The 24,723-nt window shown below is 49.5% G+C and overlaps 1 protein-coding gene across 1 annotated transcript in view; it reads left to right on the plus strand.

Moving 5' to 3' along the window:
• Positions 1 to 5,606, plus strand: part of MRPS27 (mitochondrial ribosomal protein S27) — a 419,683-nt gene extending 414,077 nt beyond the window's left edge. Inside the window, exon 11 of the mRNA XM_085632352.1 lies at positions 5,184 to 5,606. Coding sequence (XP_085488478.1) covers positions 5,184 to 5,432 — 249 coding nt within the window. The 3' untranslated portion in view covers positions 5,433 to 5,606. The remainder of the gene's footprint in view (positions 1 to 5,183) is intronic.
• The last annotated feature ends 19,117 nt before the right edge of the window (positions 5,607 to 24,723 follow it).

Consider the following 24,723-nt stretch of genomic DNA (forward strand, 5'->3'; position numbering starts at 1 on the left):
AGTCCTCGGGTGGCACCTAGGAACATTACGCATTGAGCCTTGTGTCTGTCATGGTTAGTTTTATGATATTGCACAAGTCTTAGAAGGTGAGAAAGTTCAAAATATGGCATGTTCAGCGCAAAAACTGAAATTTTGAACCCAAATGCTGCTTTTAAAATTCATTGACACAGTACTTCATATTGTTTGTCAAACAATTAACATTCATATTTAATAAAGGTATAGTGTGTTAAAGTTATTAAAATACAATATGTGATAGAGACTTCTAGCTGCAGATTCCTTACCATAGAACATTACCCAGTTGCTAGACTGGATCTGTAAACTTTTCTGAGCAGTCCCCTTTGTGCTCCGGTAAGTGGCTCCAATCGGCTCCTTAGGCATTGTCTACACCAGAAGTGACGTGCGCGGTGTCTATATAGGTGCCACCCCAGCACGCTGACCTCAGATCCATCAGTGTGTATCTGGATTGACCTTTTGTCGACATTTCAACCAGTCTGCCTTTATTCCAACATTTTTTGGAAGATGCCCTGAAAAAACTGGGATTTAAACCTTGTGGTCCCTGTCAAGGCAAATGTTTGTGACAGACCCCCACTTGGTTTGCCTTTGCTGTCTGGAACCTGATCACAACATCAGTGCCTGCATGGAGTGCAAGACCATGCACATATCCAAGATTGAGCCATGAAGCTCCTAGTCACTCATCACATGTCTCTGCACAATTACAGTCCCAGTCACTCTCGGAGTCGTTTGTGCTGGTCCGTGCCGCAATCCAGAACTTTGTCTGGTAAGTTCCACAAAAAGAGGTCAAACAAGTCAAGGCATTCTTTGACTCCTCCATGCTTGTTCAAGTCACCAAATGAGTTGCGGGAACGATGCCACAAGTCAAGGACCTCCACCCACGTCGTCCCCATGGAGCCTGGTTCTGCTCCGCACCTCCCCGAGTTTGTCACAGTGACCCCAGGCCAACTTAAAGAATTTCATGAGGCCATGCATCTACTTTTTGAGCTCCTTCAAGCCCCATGGGTCAGAGAGGGGCCCCAACTGGGTTTCCGCTGTCTGTTTCACCCTTGGCACCAATCGGGCACTATCGATCCAGTACAGCCCCGTTCTCAAATCCACGACCTCCACGGGGGCTCGTTCTAGTGTTGCCGTTCCTGGTGCTGCTCCCATCATAATGCCTGACTCAAGTATGGAGTTGGATCTACATCAATTGGACACAGACAGTTTGTTTCTGTGACAGAGCCTTATTTTCCTGAAAGGGCCTGTGAGGATTATGATTGGAGGGGATCTGAGGATCCCTATAGCTATCCCAAACCTCTTGAAGAGACCATGGCCGAGTAAAACTGGTATGAGGAATTGGCTGATGCCAGTGGTCTGGATACCTCATCAGACACTGGTCTCCTCTCCTACTGTAGCTACAGGCCTCCTTTGCAAGGGTGATGCAATAGGCAACAGAGGTCCTCAAGCTCACACTACCACCAGTAGAGGTCAAGACCAAAGTCTTGACAGAGGGGCTTCAACCCGGGGTATCCCCTTCAGAATTTTTACTCCCCTTTAATGAAGCCCTCACTAATGTCCTGCCAAGCGTGGCACAGGCACTTCCATGCACAGGACCATTGTCTGCCACCATGGCCCTGCGCCCAGGAACCCAGCTTTCGTTAACAAGCACAATACCCCTGAGAGCCTGGTGGTCCAAGCTTCTATGACCAAAGTTAACCCTGGTTCATTCCTTACCACACCACTGTATAGGGAATCCAAGAGTCTGGATACTTTTGGGACGATGATTTTCTCTTTCACTAGCCTTGCACTGCAGTCTGTGAACCCTGCATGTTTATTAGGCTACTGCTCCCATGTGGTATGGGATTCGGCTACGCAAGTGCTGCTAATGGCCTCAGAGGAGGTCCAAACCATACTCTCCCAAGCAATTGTTGATGTCAGACATGCAGCAAAGTTCACCAAATGTTGCGGACTGGATACAACCGACTCGCTAGGCACAGCAATTGCATTGTCAATGGCACTGAGAGGCCACACCTGGCTGAAATCGACTGGCTTTTCAGGGGACATGTCCTTCGATGGCACTCGCCTGTTTGGTGACAAAGCAGATTTAACGCTTGAGCATTTCAAAGGTAGGAGGGCCCCTGCTAGGTTGTTAGGGCTCTCCATGACCCGGTGACAGCCACACTCCACCTTTTGCTCCTTCCGTGGCTACAGTAGGGGCTAACAGTCGCATCCTTTCCCCCTAGCCATCCCAGCCATCAGACTCATGTGTCTGTGGACGTGGCTCCCACAGGCCTTCTGGGACCCATTGCCAGAGGTCTACCTAGTCTGCCACCCCCCAGCAGCTGCAACCTGAAAGCCACTTTAATATGCTCTCGCAACATAATGAGAAGCTGGCTGGCGGTAGGACCCGTCACTACCTGCCTCAGTGGCAAACAATAAACTCCACTGTACTTGCCAGATTCGCTGACGAAGGACCACTTTTTGCTCCTGCAACTGGAAGTACAGAATCTTTTGGCCAAAGGAGCCATCAAGAAGATCCACTATCAGAAGTAGTTTGTGGTTGCTATTCCTGCTACTTTCTGGTACTGAAAAAAAGGAAGAGGCTGCCGTCCTGTTTTAGACGTAAACCCTCTCAACTACTTCCTGAAAAAGGAAAAATTCAAAATGCTCACTCTGGCTCAGGTCTTGTCTGTCTTGGATCCCGGAGAGTAGATGGTAGTTCTGGATTTGCAGGACACATATTTCCATATTCCCGTCCTGCCAGACGTTACCTGCCGTTCATGCTAGGTCAAGTTTTTCCAGTTTGCTGTGCTCTCTTTTCAACGGACCAGCGTTCTTTGGGTGTTTATGAAAGTGATGATGGTTGTTGCAGCCTACCTGCTGAGGTTCTGCAGAAACAGAACTGGCGGGAGAGCTTTCTCCTACATCGCAGCCAAGACATGGAACAAGCTCCGGGTCAACCTCAGACGCTCCCCAACCCTCGATACGTTCAGGAAGGTCCTCAAGACTGGCTCTTTGACTGACTCGGACCTGCTCCCCTACTTCCCCGAGCGCCTTGAGACCTCACAGGTGAGTAACGCGCTATATAAACCACTGATTGATTGATTCTTGTCTTCCCCTAACTGGACAACTGGTTGTTAAAAGCGAGCTCGCCTCAGACAATCGTCACCCACCTCCAGTCTATGGCGGACCGCCTGATTTTGCTGGGATTCCCAATGAGTGTGCTGAAGTAGCACCTGACTCCCGCTCAGACGCGCCCTTTCATCTGAGCTATTCTAGACACAGTGCACTTCTCCGTCTATCCTCCAGAGCGGTGAGTTTAGGATATCCAGGCAATGATTCAAAAGTAAAACTAACTCTGAGGCTTCTGGGCCTCATGGCCTCCTGCATCCTGCTGGTAAAGCATGCCTGTTGAAATATGCGGGCTTTGCAGTGGGACCTCAGGATTCAGCATCAGGAAAATCTTTCTGATCTGGTGTGGATATTGAAGGGAAATGCAAAAGACCTGCAGTGGTGGCTGACAAACCGAGATTGGATCAGTGACAGAGACTCCCCTCCTTTCCCCACTCGGAAATCACAGTGATCACAGATGCGTCACCTCCGGGTTGGAGTGACCATTTGGAAGAGGTGGATATCAGAGGACTCTGGTCTCTGTCACAGTTTCAACTCCACATCAACATGTTGGAGTTGAGAGTGGTACGCTTGGCATTGAAAGCCCTCTTCCTATCCATCAAGGGGAGGCTGGGTCAGGTGTTCGCAAACAATACCACTGCCATGAAGTACTGCAACAGACAGGACAGAGTGGGGTCCTTGACCCTGTACCAGGAGTTCTACGCCTCTAATCTTGGCTTGTGCAAAAAGAATAATTCCTGGTCATACAGCACCTGTCTGGATCCCTAAATCCAAGGGCACCCTAACTCACTCGCCTCGCACATCACAAATGGCGTCTTCAACCTGAGGTGGTCAAAGGCCTCGTCAACGATTAGGAAGAACCTGCTACATCTCTTTGCAACTGCCAAGAATCCACAATACCAGCACATCTGAGCTTTGGAATTTCCAAAGCGACTGTCGCTCAGAGATGCATTTCAGGACTCCTGTACGCCTTCACACCAATACCACTCCTACCCAGAGTTCTGAAGAAGAGCAGGACCAGCTGGGCCCACAATGACCACACTAGGTCCTGGTGGATGATCAACTTTTTATTGGGTTTACTGGAGCTGTACTCTGTATCAAGATATTCTATGCACTGGCCAAGAAGCATCCCCTGGATAGCTTAAAGGCTCATTCCACCAGAGCCAAGGATGCAACCACTGTGTTAGCTCGTGGAGTGCCTTTTTTGGATATCTGTCAGACACACATGGGCCTCACTGCACACATTTACCAAGCACTACTGCTTAGACAGTCAGGTCTGGCGTGATGGACATTTCACCCATTCGGTGTTCCAGGACATTCTAGTTTAACCAGTCTGCAGACCCTCTTCTGGGGGGGTATTGCTTGTTTCTATTATAAGGTAAGAAATCTGCAGACTCTATCTAGCCACAGATTCCTTACCGATCCACCCCGCTCTACGCACTGCAGCTTCCTTCCAACGAGGTCTGTGAGCACTTCACTTTCGCACACTGGTCACATTACCTCAGTCTGGCTCCGTGCTCCGGGCTTGAAAAGAAGTCATGAAACTGAGGTCAGCCATCTGGGGTTGCACCTATATTGGCACCATGTACGTCACTTATTGCGCAGACATCGCCTATGGTACAGATGCGTCACCAATTGGCAGCAACTACTGGCACGCAAAGGAGACTGCTCAAAAAGCATTCCGTATCCAGTCTGATGCCTGGGGAATATTCTGAGGTAAGAAATCTGCAGCTAGACAGAGTCTCTACCCGGTTACTGTCCTTTATTTACAGAAGATGTAATTTTAGTTTCTTCTAAAGCAAGCTAGTTGTGAGGTGTTGTTGCATTACAATTTTGTATTTAACTATGTCCATTGCAGGTAAAATAATTAAAACTAGTTGCCTGGCATGAAACCTAAAAGGCAAAGAGTTCTTCTCAAAAGTATGAACATTCTAGTGTTTTGCAGTTTAATGTAACTGTTTGCTTAAACTATTTTAGTTGTGTGAGAAACTATGACTGTTAAATGATTCTCTGATTTGTATTTATTTGTATTTCTTTGTTTCACTTTCCTTCCTCAGGAACTATCCTCAAAACTGTGTTCATCTGTGAAAATTGAATCTGAGAGTCTTCTGACCTGCATCAACCATCTTGTGCAAGAAAAACTGCCAGCAGCCGAGGCGAAAGACATTGCAACCTATGAGCAGAGCATAAAAGATTGGAGTATAGAGCAGGCAAAATTGATTGAGAGAGAAAAAGAGATGAGAGAAATAGCCAAACGGGAGCAAGAAGCCAGACTCGCTGCTAAAGGTGTGACTCAAACAGCATAGCTCCTTTGCTCAACTGGAGGTTGCCCATTTTTCTAAAAATTAAACTGTCTGTTGGTATATACCTATTTATATACAGTTGGTTGCACCCTTCATGTGGTATATCCAATACAATATTCTTGTTTGCATCAGAATTACCTGTAGATAAATAAAGATAACACACCTTTTCCTTAATAAGAGTTTTCTTGTCTTCAATTTCTTAAATGTGCATGTGTGTTTGAGTATGTGTGTTTATCTTTTCATGTGAGATTAGTTAAATCAAAATAATATAAAATGTGTAATGTAAATGGATTACACAGATGTTTCTCTTTAGCTCGATGCCTTTGCTACAGATCTTTATGGCTCACTTACACGGCTACAGAAGATTAGCTTTAATTATTAGTTTGTTACCTAAGATTTCCAGATCTCAGTCACCATGTCCACACTTGTAACCTCTTTACTTTCCTCCTGGTAGGCCGCCGAGGTCTCCGGCAGACCTTTGGAAGAGTCTTGTATTTCTCTAGGAAGTTGTAGGATGTTGTTTTCCAGCCAAAATATAGCTTTGTTCCCAAAATCCTTCACTCCAGGCACTGTCTTCTTCCTAGACACCATAGAGCCATTTAAGGCATAGGGTAGCTGTTCTAGAAGCTTTAGCATGCTGTGGGCTCAAAGTTGCTTCCCCTTTTTCTAACCTAGCAGCATAATGCAGTCTAGTAACTTAGAAGCTGAAGGATCTTTTCTAGGCTCATACCATAGAGGCCCATGTCAGCCAAACACCGGGGGAGGGCAGGTAGCAGTAGCGGCTCCTCGAGGGAGTGTGGTGAGGCCGGGCGGGGCGCAATGTAATTAGTTTTATTTATTTATTTACTTAACTCCGTTTGGCCGTATGCCAGAGTTTACTACCCCCCACCCTGCCCCTCCCCGCCGCCCCGCAGCACTCCCTCGAGGAGCCGCTACTGTCAGGTAGTGCTAAAACATAAAGTATTTCCAAGGAGATTTAAATGGTTTGTCAGGAAATTCTTATCTCAGTGAGGACTTTGAAGCTTCCTTAACCATGATGGATAGATGAAGCTGATTGGGTTGGCGTGAAGCAGTTCGCTGTCATTAGAGCAGAGGGTTCTGAACTGCATGTATGTCTGAAACATTTTGTTTTGCATAGGTACATCGGGCAGTTATTCTTTACATGCCTGTGGCTCTCAGTACAGTAAAACTCCTCTACAACTGCAAAGGTGGGAAGAAGAGCGACTGTTTTCATGCATGGGATGAAATTCCTCAATGGGTAGAGGGGAGTAATGTGTGGCCCCTGAGGAGGAGGATAGCCATTTGCCTCCCTCCCACCCTCCCCAAGGGTTGATGGGGTACCTTATCACCACAGATGCTGGCCGGTCTTAGAGAGACACACCAGCCTCCCTTGCATATACTGCGCATATATATCCCATCAGAATGCTGATCTAAGTGTAGACAGTATATGGCCTCACAGTTTGAAGTTCAGAGTTTGTGCACTGTGCTGCCATTTGTAGGTTGCAAGGCCTAATACAATCAGGCCTCACTTAATCAGTCTCCATGGTGCTTAGTGGGGAAGTCTGTTGGCAGACTTTATTTCACCACCAGGATGGTCAGCAGGAGAGACCTTTTTCTATAATGGGTGGGACCTTCTGCCAGGTATTAACCCCACTTACGCACAGGCAGAACGAACATTTGATTCCTTTGTGTAATAAGTGTCTGTATTTCAGTCAGGAAATCTTAAACCTAACCTTCTCAGAGACCCACTCAAAATATTCAAGAAATGATTATGCTTATGCCTTCATCCTGTCAGATGGGCAGCTGCTTTTTTGGCCATTAAGGCATTTGGAAACTAATTTTGCTATGCCTATGAAGAGACTACTTTAGTAATAGAACCTCCATCAAACGAAAGGACTGATGGGAAGGATGGTAGTTGGCTAATGTTTGGCATATGGGTGGTTCTGATTAAATCAAGCCCCACAATTAAATTGTATCGCTCGTGAGCATGTTTTAATAAATGTTTTCAATCATTTTCTGACAGGAAATCACCTACGATTGATTCTTAAATTTCCTACAGAATTCTTAATCCAACTCCCTGTAATTCTGAATATTTTCTTTCAGGTCCCTTTTTCTCAGCACAAATATCTCTGCATTCTTAATACTAAACAGTGTCTAAAATTCTGTTTGACAGGACCATAATGTCCGATCAGTAATTTCTTTCACCCAGTCCTTTATAGGTCATGCCAAGGAATCTTTCGGTAGATAAGCAGCCAATAGTGAATTGTTCCATAAGTAAGTGTTAGTCTGTAGGAAACTGAATTTCTATATAGTGTACCAAAGTGAGGTACACTGTGCAGAAACTACAGGTGACCCTTACTGGTGTACAGGAGCTTGCTTTAACAATCCCAAAGTGCTCTATTTTGTGGTAGAGTGGTCGAGCAGCTTTAGGCTTATTTGAGGGATGTGTTGAGCATATGTTGTACACACATAGTTAGTAAATAAGACACACACTCAAGAAGAAATTCGAGACCAATTTAGAAAAATAACAGATTTTTATTTTAATTTAGACACCAAGATCATTGGAATCAGGTAAGTACTTTAGGAGTTATTGTTTTTACAGAAAAACAGTAGAATAGGAAAAGCTGTCAGATTTGAGGCCAGAGCCTCAAAATGGGTAATGTTATCCTATGGAAGAAACTTGCACTGCATTGTAATACTTACAAACAGTTGTTAGGGTTGATCTCTTGGATGAAGGTGCATAGAACCATTAGCAGTTTGATTTTACCTGCCCTGATGTGTCAGGGTGCAGAGTGCTGGTCGTGATGGCAGCCTCAAGCGTTACGCTGTAAAGTCAGTGGAGAAACCTGTAACCAGAAAAAGGCTGCAAGTGGGGACTTAAAGAAAAGTCCAGCAGAACCCAAGGGGAGCTTGGCTTTTGAGGGGTCTCTTGAGCAAGGGGACACCGTCAATTGTCTCAGACTCAGCTGTGGGGCTCTGATGCAGAGGTGTTGTGTCCAGCTGGCCCCTTGTGTTGGAGGCTCTTGCTTCTTGTGGTCGACCTGATGATGGGGGCCAAACAGGGCCATTCTCGGTGCTGGCATCAGTGATGCTAATGTCCCTCGTCGGTAAGTCGGTCTTGTCAGGGTCTGTGTAACAAGCCTTGGCTGCTGCAAGGGTTCCAAAATCTAGGGTATTGGTGCTCGGGGGCTCCTGAAAGGTCTATCAACTCGAAGCCCGTTGGGGAGCCGGGGCTGACCTCTGGGAGCCACAAAGTCCTTTTTCCTGGGGTGCGGCTTCCTCAGTGAACCCGGTGAATGCGGTCGGTGCAGGGAAGTGACTCCTCCACTTCAAGGGAGATGCTGACTGGATGGCGAAGTGCTGGCAGCCCTCCAAGTTTTTGGGAGGGGGCAAGGGCTGCTGATTGAATCGGGTCCTTGCAATTGTTAGGACAGCAGCAGGCAGGCAGGCAGGGTTTGGCACCAGTTCTGGAGCTGGTCCAAAGTTGTTGCATTTTCATCTCTTCAGTCTTCTTGGTCCTTCTTCTGTTCCCAGTAGACAAATCTGAGTTCCTGGTGTCAGTGAGCCATCTAAATACTGAATGTAGGGGCGTTAAGGACTACTTACCCCTGGGGTGTCTCCACCCCCTATATGACCACTTCCTGTGGAGAGTGGGCATAAACCTGACCCAGAGTTCCTAGGTCCACTAAAAACAAGATGGTGGAAACCTTCTTTCATTGTCCACTTCAGGTAGCCCACCTTAGAGGTGTGACTAGCCTCAGAGTAAACACGCCTGCTGACTAGCTAACTTTCCCGCATGCCTGGGGCCAAATGGGACTTAGAGCTGAGGGGGTCATCTCTCAGGTTTGGGGGAAGCCGGGGTCGTATATCAAAGGCAGTAGCGGCTTCTAAGCGTTTGGCCTTGATATGCTAAATCACTAGCCATCCTTCTGGCGGTGGTGTGAACACCTTCCTCCAAGGCAGGCATTGTTTTCACCTCCGAGAGTATTGGCTGTCACCTGCAGGGGTGAGAAACCTGTCTGTGGTGCAGGCTGAATGATACCAGACACCCAGCACACTAAGAGACTAGTAGATTCAGGGGTAACCTCTAAGGTGCCCTCGGAGTGCATTTCAGGACATATCCAATACTGACTTCAGCATGGATTTGGAAAGACGAGGTGTTTGATACCAAACACCATTATTTTCAGTGAAGCCATTATGTAGCTGGGTAACTTGTAATGGCCATTGCCCAGCACATATATTTAAATGGCTCCCTGATCACTTGTAATATCTAGCACTGGAACTAGACATCACGGGGCATATCTGCTCATGCAGATGTGCCCTCACATGTAGTAGAATGCACCCTTCCTTTTGGTCTGCTGTAAAGGGGACTTACATATATTGCATGCAGTGTGTGTAGGCATGACACACAGGGAGGGTGCCATGACGTGTTTTCACAATGGTTTACAAATTTTCACACAGCCTACAGTAGCAGTCTCCATGGATTTGTGTGTGGGTTCTTTAGGGTGGCACAATACATGCTGCAGCCCGGGGGACCAGGGGTAACATTTACTAGGGACTTAGAAGGGTGCAAATGTCCTTGTCAATTGGTTTTAAAATTGAACATGTAGCTTGTTTTAGAGAGAGCACTGGTACTGGGGCCTGGTTAGCAGGACCCAGTGCACATCAGTCGAAAAACTTCAGTACAGTGGCAAAAAGTGGGGCTGACCATGTCACAAAGGGGCACTTTCCTACAGGCACCATTCACTTGACCATTCACTTGAGGAACATATCCAAACCACCAAGAGAATGGTTCCAATGGCATTTCTTTGTAGTGCCACCTTAATTGGTATCTGCAGAGCGGCAACTGGGCATGCATTCCATACTTTCACAAATGACTACTGTTTGAATGTGTAATTCAAGTCGGGATGCAGAAATTGGAAATGTGGTGCGTCAGTACACATGGCAATAAGTTAAGCATCTTTCCAGCCTTCCCTACTTTCATTATCTGCTGCTTTCTAAATCTTTTGAAAATCCAGTACATCGATGAAGTACAACGGCTGATAGCAATGCTTTCTTTTTCCATGTTACAGGCTTTGTAAATTAGTTCAAAAGAATGACCCATTGGCTTTCAAAGAAATATATCAGGCTTCCATGAGTAAACCAATTTGATCACCGAAAGGGAGGATCAAAATTAACCTTACATGAATTCTTTGATATTGCTCTTTTAGAAATTAATTAATAGGGGAATCTTGTGTCACACCTCACTATTAATATGTGTGAAAGTCCACATTAGAGTTGTGAAACCATGGGGAAGATCGCTGTTAAGCCAGGTTAGACCTCGGAATAATATGCGAGCAGAGCGATGGCTGCCCCCTTGAATTACAGAATACTCTGATGGAATATCAGGGGAATGCACACTATGACTAAAAGGTACAACGTGTTTTCTTTCCTAAATAGGAGGGGTATACAAGTGGCATTGCTGCAAGAGACACATATACCTGTTAAAGAGGGAGCTGCATAACCAAGATGATGGAGAGGTCACGTTTATTATACTACGTACTCAGCCTATGCCAGAGGGGTGCTAATCTTGGCAGGTGTCCTTTTCCAGCATGCAGGGACCTGATAGATCCAGAAGGTAGATATGGAGTAGTCACTGGCCGACTAGAGGGACGCAACCCAACTCTGATTAACATATATGCGCCAAACGTGGACCAGGGAAAGTTCCTTACTACTCTGTCTGACCCCTTGGCCCCATATATGATCCACTTGGTGATTATAGGAGAAATTTTAACTGTAGCGGACTGTAGGGCTGATCGCTTACACCTCTCTCTCAGGGACTGCCCAATACAGAGAACTGCCAAGTTTTCTGCAGAATGGCCAGCAAGATGGAGTCTGGTAGACGCATGGCGACACATACATCCACAGACGGGGGACTACACCTTTTTCTCGAGCTTGCACGATCTCCATATCAGGTTAGAAACATTCCTCTGCACCCCTGACATTCACGCCATGGTACATCAGGTGGAATACCTAGCGCGCATGACTTCTTACCAAAATCTGGTATTATTGCACCTCAACAGGATGTGGCCCCATCCCTGCTTACCAACCTGGAGACTTAAACCAGAGTGAATAGAAGACCCGTATACTGGGATTCAATTGGGGATCATATTAGACAATATTTTGAGGCTAATGAGTGGACGGGCTCATCCCCATTAGCATCAAGGCAGTGATCGGAGGGTGATGCATAGCGGAGACGGTATGAATCAGGGGCACGCTAATGCAGGAGTTCATGGAGTCTGAACTAGGACTATGAGAGGTGGAAAAGCATAGATCGGGTTGCCCTGACTTGCAGCAAGCCTTACGGGATGCGAAAGAGAGGGTAGTGGAGAGGCTCAGGTGCTGTGACTACTGAAATTATATGCTGAAAGCATACAGGGAGAGACACAAAACTGGATCTCTGCTGGCCTGGCTGGCAAACGCGGCTAAGAGGGGCTCGCTCATAGTAGCAATTAAGATTGAAGAGGGTCACCTGCTCTATAAGCAGGAGAAGATCAATAGGCATTTCCTGCAATACTATTGAGAGCTCTACACCAGCATCACACACCATGACACGGAGCACTGCATGCCTTTCTGGCGCTACTGACACTCCAGTCTGTCACGGATGATGGGGCTGAAAAACTAGGGCAGGCTATCACCTTACAAGTGAGAGAAGCCTTGAAAGGGTTAGCGAGGGGCAAAACACCTGGGACAGATGGACTCCCGGTAGAATTTTAGGCAACCTAGTCAGCTGAGCTGGCCCCCAGATTGGTTGATCTGTACAAAACAGCCATGGACATGGGACACCTACCCACCTCCTCCCAAACGGCATGAGTGATATCCCTCCTAAAACCAGGGAAACCTGCAAACAATAGTAAGGCCTATCGGCCACTATCGATGCTGAATCTTGACTACAAGATACTTAACAAGATCCTGCCCAGCAAACTTCTCCCTTTCCCACCGAAACTAATGCACTCTGACCAAGACAGATGTATCACTGGACGCAATACTGCGTTGAACATCCGGCGATTGCTGGCACTGATGGAGGCAGACTCCTTCGACAGAGCAGAGGCTGCAGTATTTGCAGTCGCCATAGAGGGCGCATTTGATAGTTTGGAATGGAGCTTTCTCTACAGGGTCATGAACAACATGCGAATAGGACAGGGATTCCTGGCGTGGACTTGACTACTGTACGCCAACCCCACGACTAGCGTGCTCATGGGACTGACCTTCTCGGAGGCCTATTCGGTGGGCAGAGATGCGTGACAGGGCTGCCCCCTGTCGCCCCTGCTGTTCGCTATAGTGAAGGAACCATTGGTCAGCCTCGCAAGAGAGTGACTTAGATACCGGGGCCTCCCCTCAGCATAGGCGATCACCATCATCGCATAGCGTTTTATGCAGACAACCTTATATTATTTCTCAGAGACGCCACATCCGACTTGGAGGGCGCTCAAACTTCCATGTTCGACAAAAGATTAGCACAGCATGTCCTGCCATCAATATAAAACTTTTGACCTTCTAGGTGTCTCAGAACCCTGATAAACAACACAGTCAATTGAGTTATGAATAATTGTGTTTTGGCGTATTTTTACAGGCAGAGCACATAACCCGGTTAGACCACTAATGTTGTTAACTATCTCTTAACCTGCAGCTGTGGATGTGGGGATGTCCTTTCATCAGAAATACTGAAAAACTCATGCCCACAGCGCCAAATTTTAACTCTAAAGTGTTGTGAACTTATTCAAAAATTCTAGAATCGTGAGAAGAGGTCATTGGGATGGGAATGGTGCAGAGAGGAGAATGGAGGGTAATTAGAAAGTGTGAGCATAAAAAATATCAGGGTAAGAAAAAAAGGAAGGAATGGTAAGGAAAGAGGTGGATGGCATAAGAGCACAGTAGTGGATAGAAGGGAGGAGAACAAATATGACAGAAGGGCTGATTAGCAAGGATTAGGAGAGTGAAATGCTTCTCAAGTAGAGAATGTGATGAAGACGGTGTTAAGGGTGGTTGAATGAGGATATAGCTAGAGAACGCCGAGCAATGTGGGTGATGGGAATAGGCTGACTGATAGGCCTGAACTGAGAATGAGATGATGTGAGCAGAAGGAGAGGAGTAGAGAAGGGTGAATGAGGAGGATGAGGCTGATGAATGATTATGATGATGAGAAAGAAAGGTAATCAGAGTGCAGCGTAATGAGCAAATGCTAAATTGTACTGGGGCAGAGAAGGAGCGTTCAGAGGAGGATAGTAGCACAGAAGAGAGAAGAGAGTGGTGGGGAATCAAGACAGAGAAGGTGATTGACCAGAAGGGACTAGAGGAAAAAAGTAAGAAGAGAAGGGGACATGCCAGTCATGATTTAGAAAAAAACGTTCAGTCTTGAGGCACTCATATGAGCTATACATTTCCACTCTTTTGCTATTAAAATACATTCTACTCAAAGGACTGGTTGAAAAACTAACCACCAAATTACAATTCCAGTCATCCTCAGAACCTGGGCTCTTAACACCATTAGCAGCTAAGGGAAGAAACAGGCTCACATTTGATGTTTGGCAAGTTGCCAACTTTGATTGCTCTTCCAATTATTACAATTATTTGAAATAAATGGACAGCAGTATGCGCTGTCAACAACTTTAAAATGTCACAAAGGCCTTTACAATCTCTTTAAAATGTGCAGGTCCCCCAAGCAGTTAAAGCTTTCTTTATATACACAACATCTGAAAGAGACACCTTAGTGATAGATTCCTTACCTTAGAATATTCCCCAGGCATCAGTCTAGATCCAGAAAGTTTTCTGCTTAGCAGTACCTCTGCGCGCCAGTAGTTGGCGCCGTGCGGCTCCGTGTCCGTCACCGGCGTCGTGCGCGCCGGGATGACGTCACGGAGGTTACTTAAGTGCCACCCATGTGCGCTGACGTCAGCCGAAAGCGCAGATCCGGATTGAGCACATACCTCGGTCAATTTTTGACCACTTTTTGAGACTTTTTGTCTTCCTCTCTTGTCTCCTGGTGCACGTAGGGATGCCCGGCTTTAAGTCTTGCGGGTCGTGCCACCGTAATATGTCGGTGGCGGACCCCCATGATGTCTGCCTCTACTGCCGTGCCATGGCCCCGAAGGCATTGCGGGATCGGCGCCGGAAGTTGCTGGAGGTCTGGCACTCCTCTCGCCGCCGCTCCGGGTCTAGGGGCCGTTCGCGGGACCGCTCGCCCCGTCCGGCTACAAGCATCTTACCACAGACCAACGGCTTATAAAGTTGCCAAATACTGCCAGCACCTAAAGGTCAGGGGGAGGTCTCCCAGTTCTGCGGGCTTGTGAAAAAATGAGGACGGCAAAGAATAGAACCCAAATACCCAAAGACTTAGAGGGAGAAAAATGAGAAAAAGAGAAGAGCAGGGAAGAGAGGATTATGCAGCATCTCCTTGGTGTAGAGAAGCCCTGGGAAAGGGTGAGCAGGTTCCCTGGACATGGGGCCATATTCAGTCTCTTCAGAGGAAAGGGTCCCCCCCTCTGCTATCCCGCCTCATCCTATCAGGGTTCTCCCCTTGGAAGTAAGGGGTCGGCAGAGAGTTGGAGGGCTGTCAAGCGAGGAGGAACTGATCTGGCATGTTCCAGTTTACAGAGGTGTGAGACTAGGGGCTACCAAGTGCGCTCAAATTTAGCATCGGTGAGGGTTAGTCTATGAGGGAGTGAGAGAGGAGCTCCATCACCATGTCATGCCATAGGCGAGTAAGCCATACCGAGGACGGGGGGGAGGGGGTGTTAAAAACCTTCTTCCAATGAAGCGCTATAACCTGTTTTGCTGCAGTAAGCATGTGAAAGATCAAGCGCCAGTCCGAGTGTGTCGTGGCCTTAAGGGACCTCGGACACGACCACCATATGTGCATGAATGAACCCTGGGAGCCCTGACAGCGCCAGCAGAGAGGAGCGAAGCCGGGGAACATCTTTTGCAGCCTAAGGGGGTATAGGACCAACGGGTCATGATTTTCTACGCCGTCTCCTGCTGTGCAGCGCTTTTTAAAATGCGTGGAATATCCTGCCATAGCTGGTACCACTGGTCAGGAAGAATATGTTTCTCGAGATCCCTCTGCCAGTTGTGTTGGTAAGTGTGAGGGGGCCCTTCATGTGAATGTTAAAGAACCTTGTAAGTCTTGGAAATCAGCCCTCGGGAGCCATTAAAAGATCGGACTAAGGTTTTAAAAGGAGTACGTTGGCGTGTTGCCCCCTTTGTGTCGGAAGGGGTTAGGAGCCAGTGGCGGATTTGAAAATATTCTATGCTTGCTGTTTTAGGAAGGCTAAAGTCCTTCCTGCATTGCTCAAAGGATCTAAAAGGTCCCCCTTCTAAGAGTTGTGCTATGATACGGCACTCACCAGCTTCTCATGCAGGAAAGGAGGCGGGGTGCAGGACCTGGGGCAAGTCCTGATTATGCGCCAGGGGTGTGTTGGGGAAGGGGAAGGTGATAAGGCCACGGGTCACTGCTATTCTGTCCCAGATCTCCAAAACAGTTTTTGTCAGGGTGGCAATATAAGCGCTACGGTGTCTGGCACCTCTCGGCAGCCAGGTTAGGTCCCACAGCGGGCGACAAGCCACGACCCTGTCCATGTGGAACCAGTGCTTTTCGCTTTCGCAAACCACCCACTCCGAAATATAGCGCAGGTGTGAAGCCCAGTAGTAGACAAGGAAGTCTGTGCACGCCAGCCTTCCCTGGTCTCGAGGTAGCATTAAGACTTTTGTAGAAAAGCGCGGCCTCCCTCCACCCCAGATGAAGGTAGTAACGTCCCGCTGTAGGCTCTGGATGTCCCTTTTGGAAAAGGCATTTGGAGTCCCTGAAAAAGGTAGAGCACCTTAGGAAGAAGTGACATCTTGACCGCATTAAGGCGGCCCAACCAGGAGATGGGAAGCGATTTCCAACGATGGAGGTCATCCCTTACGGAATTTCTACAAGTCGGCCAATTTGCCTGCGTCTACGAGTCTAGAGTAGCCATGACACTAATGCCTAGACAGCGGACAGATCATGGGGCCCATTGGAAGGGGATAGCATCCCCCAGGTCCTCTAGCTGTTGCGGGGGGGAGGGTAAGGTTAAGCGCCTGTGATTTAGCAAGATTGATTTTGAGCCCCGAGATCAATTCAGATTGGGAGAGTATATCATGTAGCGCGGGGAGGGAGCTTGCAGGGTCAGTAAGTGTCAAGAGGAGGTCATCGGCAAAGAGGGCGATCTTATGTGCAATCCCCCCGAGCCGGATGGCAATCGCCAGGGGCTCCACAGCAAGGGCAAAAAGGAGAGGTGACAATGGACACCACTGGCGTGTGCCCCGTTGAATGAAGAAGGGTGGGGTGAGGAGACCGCTGACTCTAATCCGCGCCGCATAGGGAGCCATGATTTGCTCAATCATGAGCGGGCCCAGTCCTATCCGCTGTAGTACTGCCCTGAGAAAGGACCAGTCGACCCGGTCGAAAGCCTTCTCGGCATCAAGGGAGAGGAGGAAAGCCGGGATATTACGGCGTTGAGCTTTTTCCACTAAGTGGACCACTCGACAGAGGTTATCCGCCCCCTGGCGCTCCTGAATGAAACCTACCTGGTCGGGCCCAATTAGGCCAGGGAGATGAGGGGCGAGACGTGGGGCCAAAATTTTGGTATATAATTTAACGTCGACATTTAACAACGAAATAGGACAGTATGACGCGCACAAGGTTGGGTCTTTCCCTGGCTTGGGGATGAGCGCTATCTCGGCTCTGGCCATCGTCGGTGTGACAGACATTGTGTAGTTAAAAAGTCGCAGCAACGGGGCCTGTAGCTCCCTGATAGAAAAAGAAGGTAGATTGATAGTGTAAGGCCATCGGAGCCTGGAGACTTCCCAGTAGTAAGCTTTTTAATGCTTTTTGGATCTCCTCCGCCGTGGTGGTTTCCTCCAGTTGTTGCTTAAAAAAAGGGTCGAGCGGCGTCCAAGGGCAGGAGGACAGGAAGGGGTCTATCTGGTCCACACAGGTATCTCCCCGGTTATAAAGAGTGGAAAAAAACGTGCCAAATTCCTGCTGTTTGGCTTGCTCCGAGGTAGCCCACCCCCCTCCCGGCAGCGCAATTTTGGAGATGTGGCTACGGGACACCTGGAGACAAAGGTGACGTGCTAGCATGGAACCCACCTTACTACCTCGCCCATAGAATTTTTGTTTGAGGGCTAAGAGGGAGTGTTCCGCCTTATTAACTCATAGAGCTTTAAGTTGGCCCCGGAGCAAGGCGAGTTGTTTCCGTGTCTGTTTCGAGGGTGCCCTATGGCCTTGTCTTTCCAGTGATTTAATGTCGCTAGCAAGTTTGTTTTCCACCAGGCTGGAAATGGAAGTGTTAACGCCTCAGATTGTGGCCTTGAGGAGGAAGGCGCCACCTAGGAGCTGACCAGGGTTTCCTGCCAATACCCGCCAGAGTAATTTCTAGATGGGCATGGTCGGTAATTGATATATCCGAGATCACTGCGGACTCCAAAGAGCGAATGAGAGAGTGGGAAAAAAAATTGATCGATGCGGGATTAACATTGGTGGACATGGGAGTAAAATGTATAATCCTGTGTCTCAGGCTCTTTGTAGAGCCACGCGTCCGTAAGGCCCAAGGCTTCGAAGTCTTGCTTAAGTGCTGCTGACAGGGGCAGCTGGTGACATTTGAAAGTGGTGGGCGTAAATACTGTGGCGGGCGAGCGAGCCCGAACCACCTACGGTGGGGTTCAGGGGGTCTCCCCCGAGAAAATATTGAAAAAAGTGGGGGGCAAATGTTGCATTCTAAAGCAAATTTGAGAAGGAGGTGGCTTGGCGAACACATCTCTGGGAGTAGCCAGACAAGTCTCTTTGCACTTGCACAGACACATCACTCTCCCTGCATTCACATAGGCACACTACTCACCCTACACTCATAGACCCATTACTCACCCTTCCCTGACATCACTAAGCCTGCATTCACCCATCCACATCACTCACCCTGGACTCTCACAGGCACACTGCTCAACCTGCACTCACACAGACATCACTCATCCTTCGCTGCACTGCACTCAATAGGTTTAATTTATTACAATCTAGGTATTTGTGATACTATTTAAAAAAAAAAAAAAAATTTTAACAATATACAGAGAATTCCTTCAATTACATTGCTCACGGTGACCATAATGTGCCTTATAGACAAAGCATTAAAACAACTGTGGAAATGATAACACCCTTATAGCATTCTGATTCGGTCCTGCAAAAATTCAGTCATTCCAATGTTGGTTTTATGGAAAATAATTATTTAAAAAAATTAACTTATGTGAAACAGGAAACAGACAAAAATTAATTTACATGTGCAACATCATAAAAGCGAATATAGATATCCTGCTTGGATCATAGCTAAGGCAGCAGTCAGCTGCAGCGCTTCATGCCTTCCAGCCATGTGCATTGCTTAACTATTTATGCTTTTAAAGTGCCCGCCGCCAGTAGCACCAACAGGATTAAATAAAGCAGAGCAAATCTCAGAAGGCTTTGTTTAAACACAATACCGCAGTCCATCTGCCTCTCCAGGTGCGTGCACTCCTGATTATTGATATAGCGCTGTCATTTATAACAAAGTATGACGCGCTGAGCAGGAGAGATGTTTAATATCCTGATTAATTAGTAATTGTTACCACAGGTGTGTGTATCCAGCGCTGTGCACCGGCAGCGTGTAAAGGGCTTACCTGTGTGTACCCAGAAGAACGTTATACCCAGCAATGGCTATTAAGTAGTATAGGCACAGAATTGTAGGTCTAGTGCCGTCTGCACTCCATGGTGTGTAGAGTTGTGTATCGGGCTGCGCTGCCTATTACAAACTGCTTATACCTGGCAGTTATATACAGCAGTGTGCCATTAACTGAACATACTCTCGCATATGTGCTATCAGTATAGATTTTCATATAGTTACCACCAACATTTACTCACCAGTGGGAATCAGTGGCTGGACAGGGGGGGAGGGCAATATAAATAAACACACGCTCTCTGTATTTCGGCCAGCTCTGAAACCTTGAGATTAAAACACCAAGTAACCCACCGCAAGCAATGATAATGCTCAGACCGAGCGGTGCCAGCTGCCAGAGTCCTCTCAGCCACATCCGAGAGGCTAAGGAGCTAAGCATACCAAAAAGGCCCATTTCCTCCCTACCTACACAGTTTACGTTGTGTGTTCCTCAGTAGTGAACGTGTCAGACTGCAGCAGTCTGCTCTCCACCGATACCTACGGTGCCTGTGACGTATGCTGACCGCTGAGCCGCTCTCCACGTCCGAGGGCTTCCTGTGTGCAGGTGCCAGCCGGGAGGCGCGCGTGCCGGAGCGAGTGTCGGTGCCCATTGTTCCTGGATGGAGCCATGCATGCTGGGCATCTATCTTTAGCGCGCTGCGCTCCCAAGAGAGGGGCTGAACTTTGGGAGGACAGGACCACTAACGCCCACTCTCGGTCTTATCTTCAGCAAAACAAAGGTGTGAATGAGCGGAAGAGTGCCGCTATTTTAATACAGGAAAACTCACTAACATTCATTTCAAACTGCGTACCACAGCCATTTAAATTGAGGCAGAGAAGTAGAGTTGAGTTTTCTCGACCATCAATCACTACGTGCACCCAGTTGCGGCTTGCGGGGGGGGTGTGTGTATGTGTCACGCGGGGGGTATCGCGCGCGCGTGGGGGGAGGGGGTATCGCGCGTGGGGGGGGGTTTAAATACATTTTAAAAAATCCTTATCCTACCTGAGGTCTGACTCCTGAGCATGTCCGCGCCGCCTCAGGTCCGTCCGTTGGCGCCTACAGCGGTACAGCCCCTCTCAGGCTCTCAGCCAATCCTGGCACTGCCAGCAGCGCCAGGATTGGCTTAGGGCACGGTTACGGCTCGCCCGCCTGCCCATTAGGAGACCAAGGTTTGAGCCTTTACTCAACCCTCGGTCTCCTAATGGGCATGCGCCAGCCAGAGCAGACACAAGTGCGCATGACTGGGCACGGAGCGAAAATTCGCTCACCTTCCCCAATCATGCGCACTTGTGCTGCTGCCTGTTGCCCCTGCCTGGTCTGTCTGACAATCATGTCAGTCAACATGACGTCGGACCGCCCACCCCCGGGTGGGCGGGCGACGTCATGCTGACTGACATGATTGTCAGTTCTCCTCTTTGAACTTAAGTAAACTGATTCAATTTACTTACGTTCAAAGAAGACGCCGATGCTGCGGGCGACGCTTGGGGCGGGGGGGCTACGCCCCAATGCCCTAATGGACGCACCGCCACTGGCTGCTGACATTGCTTCAGTTCCCTGGAAAGACGAGGTAGTGTGGTCTAGGCTGGGGTCCCACACTAAATTAAAATCACCCCGAGGATAATAGGGTCAGGCTCCCGATAGAGCGAGTTCCGAAGCAGGTTCCAAAGGTATGCGTCTTTGCGTGATTGGGTGCATAAACATTAAGCATCGTGAGAGGTTTACCCTATATAAAAAGTGTGAGTTTTTAGAAAACATCCCTCCTTGTCCCGCACGGTTCGAGTCACCGGCTTGGGAGTGCCTGTTGTAAAAAAAAAAATAGAAACCCCTGCTGTTTTAGTCTGTGCTGAGGCCCAAATCTGTGTGGGGAAACTAGGGTGGAACATGCGCTGGGTGTCCGTGTGTAAAAGATGTGTTTCCTGGAGGAAAACGACGTCCAGGTCATGCATAAGCCTCTTATTAGGGGCTTTGAGGCCTTTTACATTAAGGGAAAGACATTTAAGGTGTGCCAATATCTACTACAGGTGAGGTGAAGCGTTGGTAGTCATGCAGGTCATCACACCTCTTTCTCACTGATCCCAGTTCCCACAGAGCAATCATCTGCTGTGGTGGGTTAGGGGGAGGATAGCGAGTTGTGCTTAAGCGAGGAATAGAGTAGGTCCCCTCCCATGTCCAAAGAATCCCAGGCCAAGGGTATGCCCCGATGCGTTTGTATTCTCTCCCCAAGAATCCAAAAAAGAAGAGGGAACAAAAGAGATAGAAAGAAGGAAACAACAAGCCAACCAGTAGAAAGGCCAACTGGGCCAAAGAATACCATTCCAGTCCAGGAGCGGCCCAGTGGTGTGAACCAGGGCGGCTCTGAGGAAGTCACACCCCATAGGGATTAGGGGAATGGCGGGGTGGGCCAGTAGATATGAGAGAGCAGCCGCTGTCGGCCCCCCAGTGGCTGACCAGCTACACTAACATTGTTGAGGTATGAGGTCCCCCCAGGAATAAACCCAGAGCCCCTGAACGCCTTGCGGGGTCATGTCCGTAAAACACAGCACAAGTCAAAAGAGCAGAAGTCCTCATGTCTCAGGAGGAGGTCCAACAGGTGCGGACGCTCAGGAGGATGGCAGCAGGCTGTGGTTCGTGTTGTGGGATCCTGTCTGTGTAGAGCCACCAGGAAGCAAAACACCAGAGGCGGCCATATCGCCAGGGCAACCCCAGCAGGATCAAACACTCACGAGGGAGGCACAGGGCTGTGCCCGCAGGAGGAAGAGGCAGTTCCCTCCAACCTCAAAGGATCACATCCCATCAAGGGACCACCATCTTAGCACCTGAGCCAGAGTGAGAAGGGGGCCCCGACTTTGAGTTCCCTTCCATCGAAGATTGCAAGGCTTCCATAGACTTCAAATGGTGGATAATGTCCTGTTTGGCTTGGAGTGCCATCGCACTGGCTTTAGAGGATCTAGTGCGAGGAGACTGAACCGTTGACCACTCTAGGCACAGAGGAGTCCAGGACTCTGAGTCAGCAGAGGTAGGGGTGGGGGGCCGAGGGTCAGGTGAGAGGTGAAGGAGCTGGCAGGCCTCCTTAAGGGACCTGAGAGATCTGCGCTTTCCCTCCCATTGGAAGATCAGGGCAAAGGGATGGCCCCATTGGTACTTAACATTTTACTCCTTCAGTTTGTCGGTCACTGGCTTGAAGTCCCTGTGGCGGTGCAGGGTGAGTGGGGAGAGGTCTTGGAAGATTTGGATGCAATGTCCCTCATATGTTCCTCAGAGGTCCGAGATGCCCGGAGGATTGCCTGTTTCTCCGTGAAGAAGTGTACTCGGGTCAGGATGTCAGGGACCAGATTGGCCTTCCCACGCGGAGATGCAACTCGGTGCACTCTGTCCAGCGTTGGAGGAAAGGCGGCGTCGTTCCCCCGGACCACCTGGAGGAGATCTGCAACATAGGTCATGACATCCTGAGCCTCAGCTCCTCGTGGAACTCCCCTGATGCGGAGGTTGTTCCGACGGCTCCTGTTTTCTAAGTCCTCCTGCTTAGTTTGGAGTTCAACATGTTGTTCCTCAAGCACCGTCACACGGCGCCAAAGCTCCTCCTGATCCACAGTTCTTGTGTTGAGGGTGCGTTTTCGGCTACATCTCGCAGGATGTCCGTAAGGCAGGTTTTGACTTCCATTTTGAGAGAGCTAATTTCAGCCTTTATCTCCTGAAGGCAATTGGATATGAAGGCCTGAGTGATGGGGCTGGCTTCAGCGACCTCTTGCTTGGTGGCCATCATGGGATCCTCCTGAGAAGGGGCTGGGGTAGTTTTGAACCACAGATCTGCCACCGATGCGTCCTTGGGTGTTGACTGTACCGTGGCTTTCCACAGTTTGTTGCGGGGCATGACTTGGGCAGAGGGAACACCCAGCCTGCAGGAGCTTTCACTAGCGCCCAGCACGGGGACTCCACTGCCACTGACGGGGTACTCTCCTGCTTGGGGCCTTCGGAAGGAAGGTTGAGAGTGAGCGGCCCAGAAAGCTGGAGGCGATGTTCCTCACTGCAGATCCCAAGGCAATCACCAGAGTGTGTCCTGCACGCAGGCCCGAGCCCCTTGATACTCCGAGCTCAGGAGGGGGCGCATGACCCCCTCAAGGCTCCAACTTCAGCACAACTCCAGTCATGCAGGGGTCTGCCTTCACCGCCACCGGGCCCACTAAGGGAGTCTTTCAGGGGGAGGCAGAGAGAAAGCGGACCAAGACGCGAAGGGCAGGCCCTAGCCTGTGCGAAAGGCTCCTGTGCGAAGGTAGGGGGGAGGTGGTGGATAGGCTCAGGCCCTTCGATACTCCGGCCTCAGGCTGGGGTAAAGAAAACGATCAAAGCCCCAAGTGCACTGCCATCCTGTGCTTGCCGGCAACAAGTCTCCCCCCGTTATGCCCACTTAGTCCAAGGAGGGAGAAATTGTGATTCATAGTGCTGGGGCAGGCGACGGCTCTCAAGTCAGGGCCCGGCTGCGGAGGAGGCACCCCTTGTCGCAAGATCCAGTGCGATCGCTGGGAGACTGCTTGTGTAGAGACCCAAGCCCTTCAGTTCTCCGGGCGCAGGTGGGAGTGCAAGCCGCGTGGAAGTCCCCAAATTCAGCAGAACTCCGGTCGTGCAAAATGGTCGAGTGTGCCTCCCCCCAAGACAGCCAGTAGAAGCCTTCAGGAGGGAGCAGAAAAAGAGTGATTTGTATAGCTGAGGTGGGCAACGGCCCACGTGGCAGAGTCCCGCGGGCTGCAGTGGGTCAGTCACCGCACAGGTCCGGGCCCCTCGATACTCCGGGCCCAGGCAGGAGCACATCAAGTCTCAAATCGCAGCGTGAGCTCTTTTGCGTGTACACCTCGTCCGCCACCGATAAACACACTCAGTCCTGGAGGGAGAACGAGAAATGCAGTAACGAGTGCCCAGCAACTGTGATGGCCAGGGCCCTGAAGAGAGCTACTGGTCCACAAGGTGAGACCTCTGGTTTAGGCCTCCCGGTAACTGCGTGCTTCAGGCCTTTGGGTCTTCTGCGGCCCCCAAAGAAACGCGAAGTCAGGCGCAGGGGCTGCGGGGCATAAGAAGCACCCCAGCAAGACCCCGCACCCAGCCAATTCCGCCACAGGGCCCGGGGCTCCCGCAGGGCGCAGGCCTCTCCTGCGCCCTCCGAGCAAGATGGCTGGCGGGAACGCTGTGGCAGGTCGTCCACTTCAATCTGTGTGGCAATGGGTCTGGATCGCTCTCTCCCCCCCCCCCGCCCCCCCCCCCCGAGGGCTGCGCCTCCACCCCCAGGCCTCGCAGTCACTGCGCATTGCCGGATCCGACACACCTCATCGTCACTTCTTCCACCTCAGGTCCCACTGCATGGGCTCACAACCGAGGGATTCCACGGCCCCCAGTCTTCTCCTTGGCCCAGGGTTCCACGCGGCCCACCACTCAGGGCCGCCACTAGATGTAGTTGGGTCTTCTGGGGCCCCCTAAGAGGCGCGTAGTCAGGCGCGAGGCTGCGGGGAAATGAGAAGCACCCCAGCAGCCAGTTTCGCCACTGGGCCCTGTACTCCCGCAGGGC

The sequence above is a fragment of the Triturus cristatus genome, chromosome 2_1 (genome assembly GCF_964204655.1).
Source record: "Triturus cristatus chromosome 2_1, aTriCri1.1, whole genome shotgun sequence".
Lineage (NCBI taxonomy): Eukaryota > Metazoa > Chordata > Amphibia > Caudata > Salamandridae > Triturus > Triturus cristatus.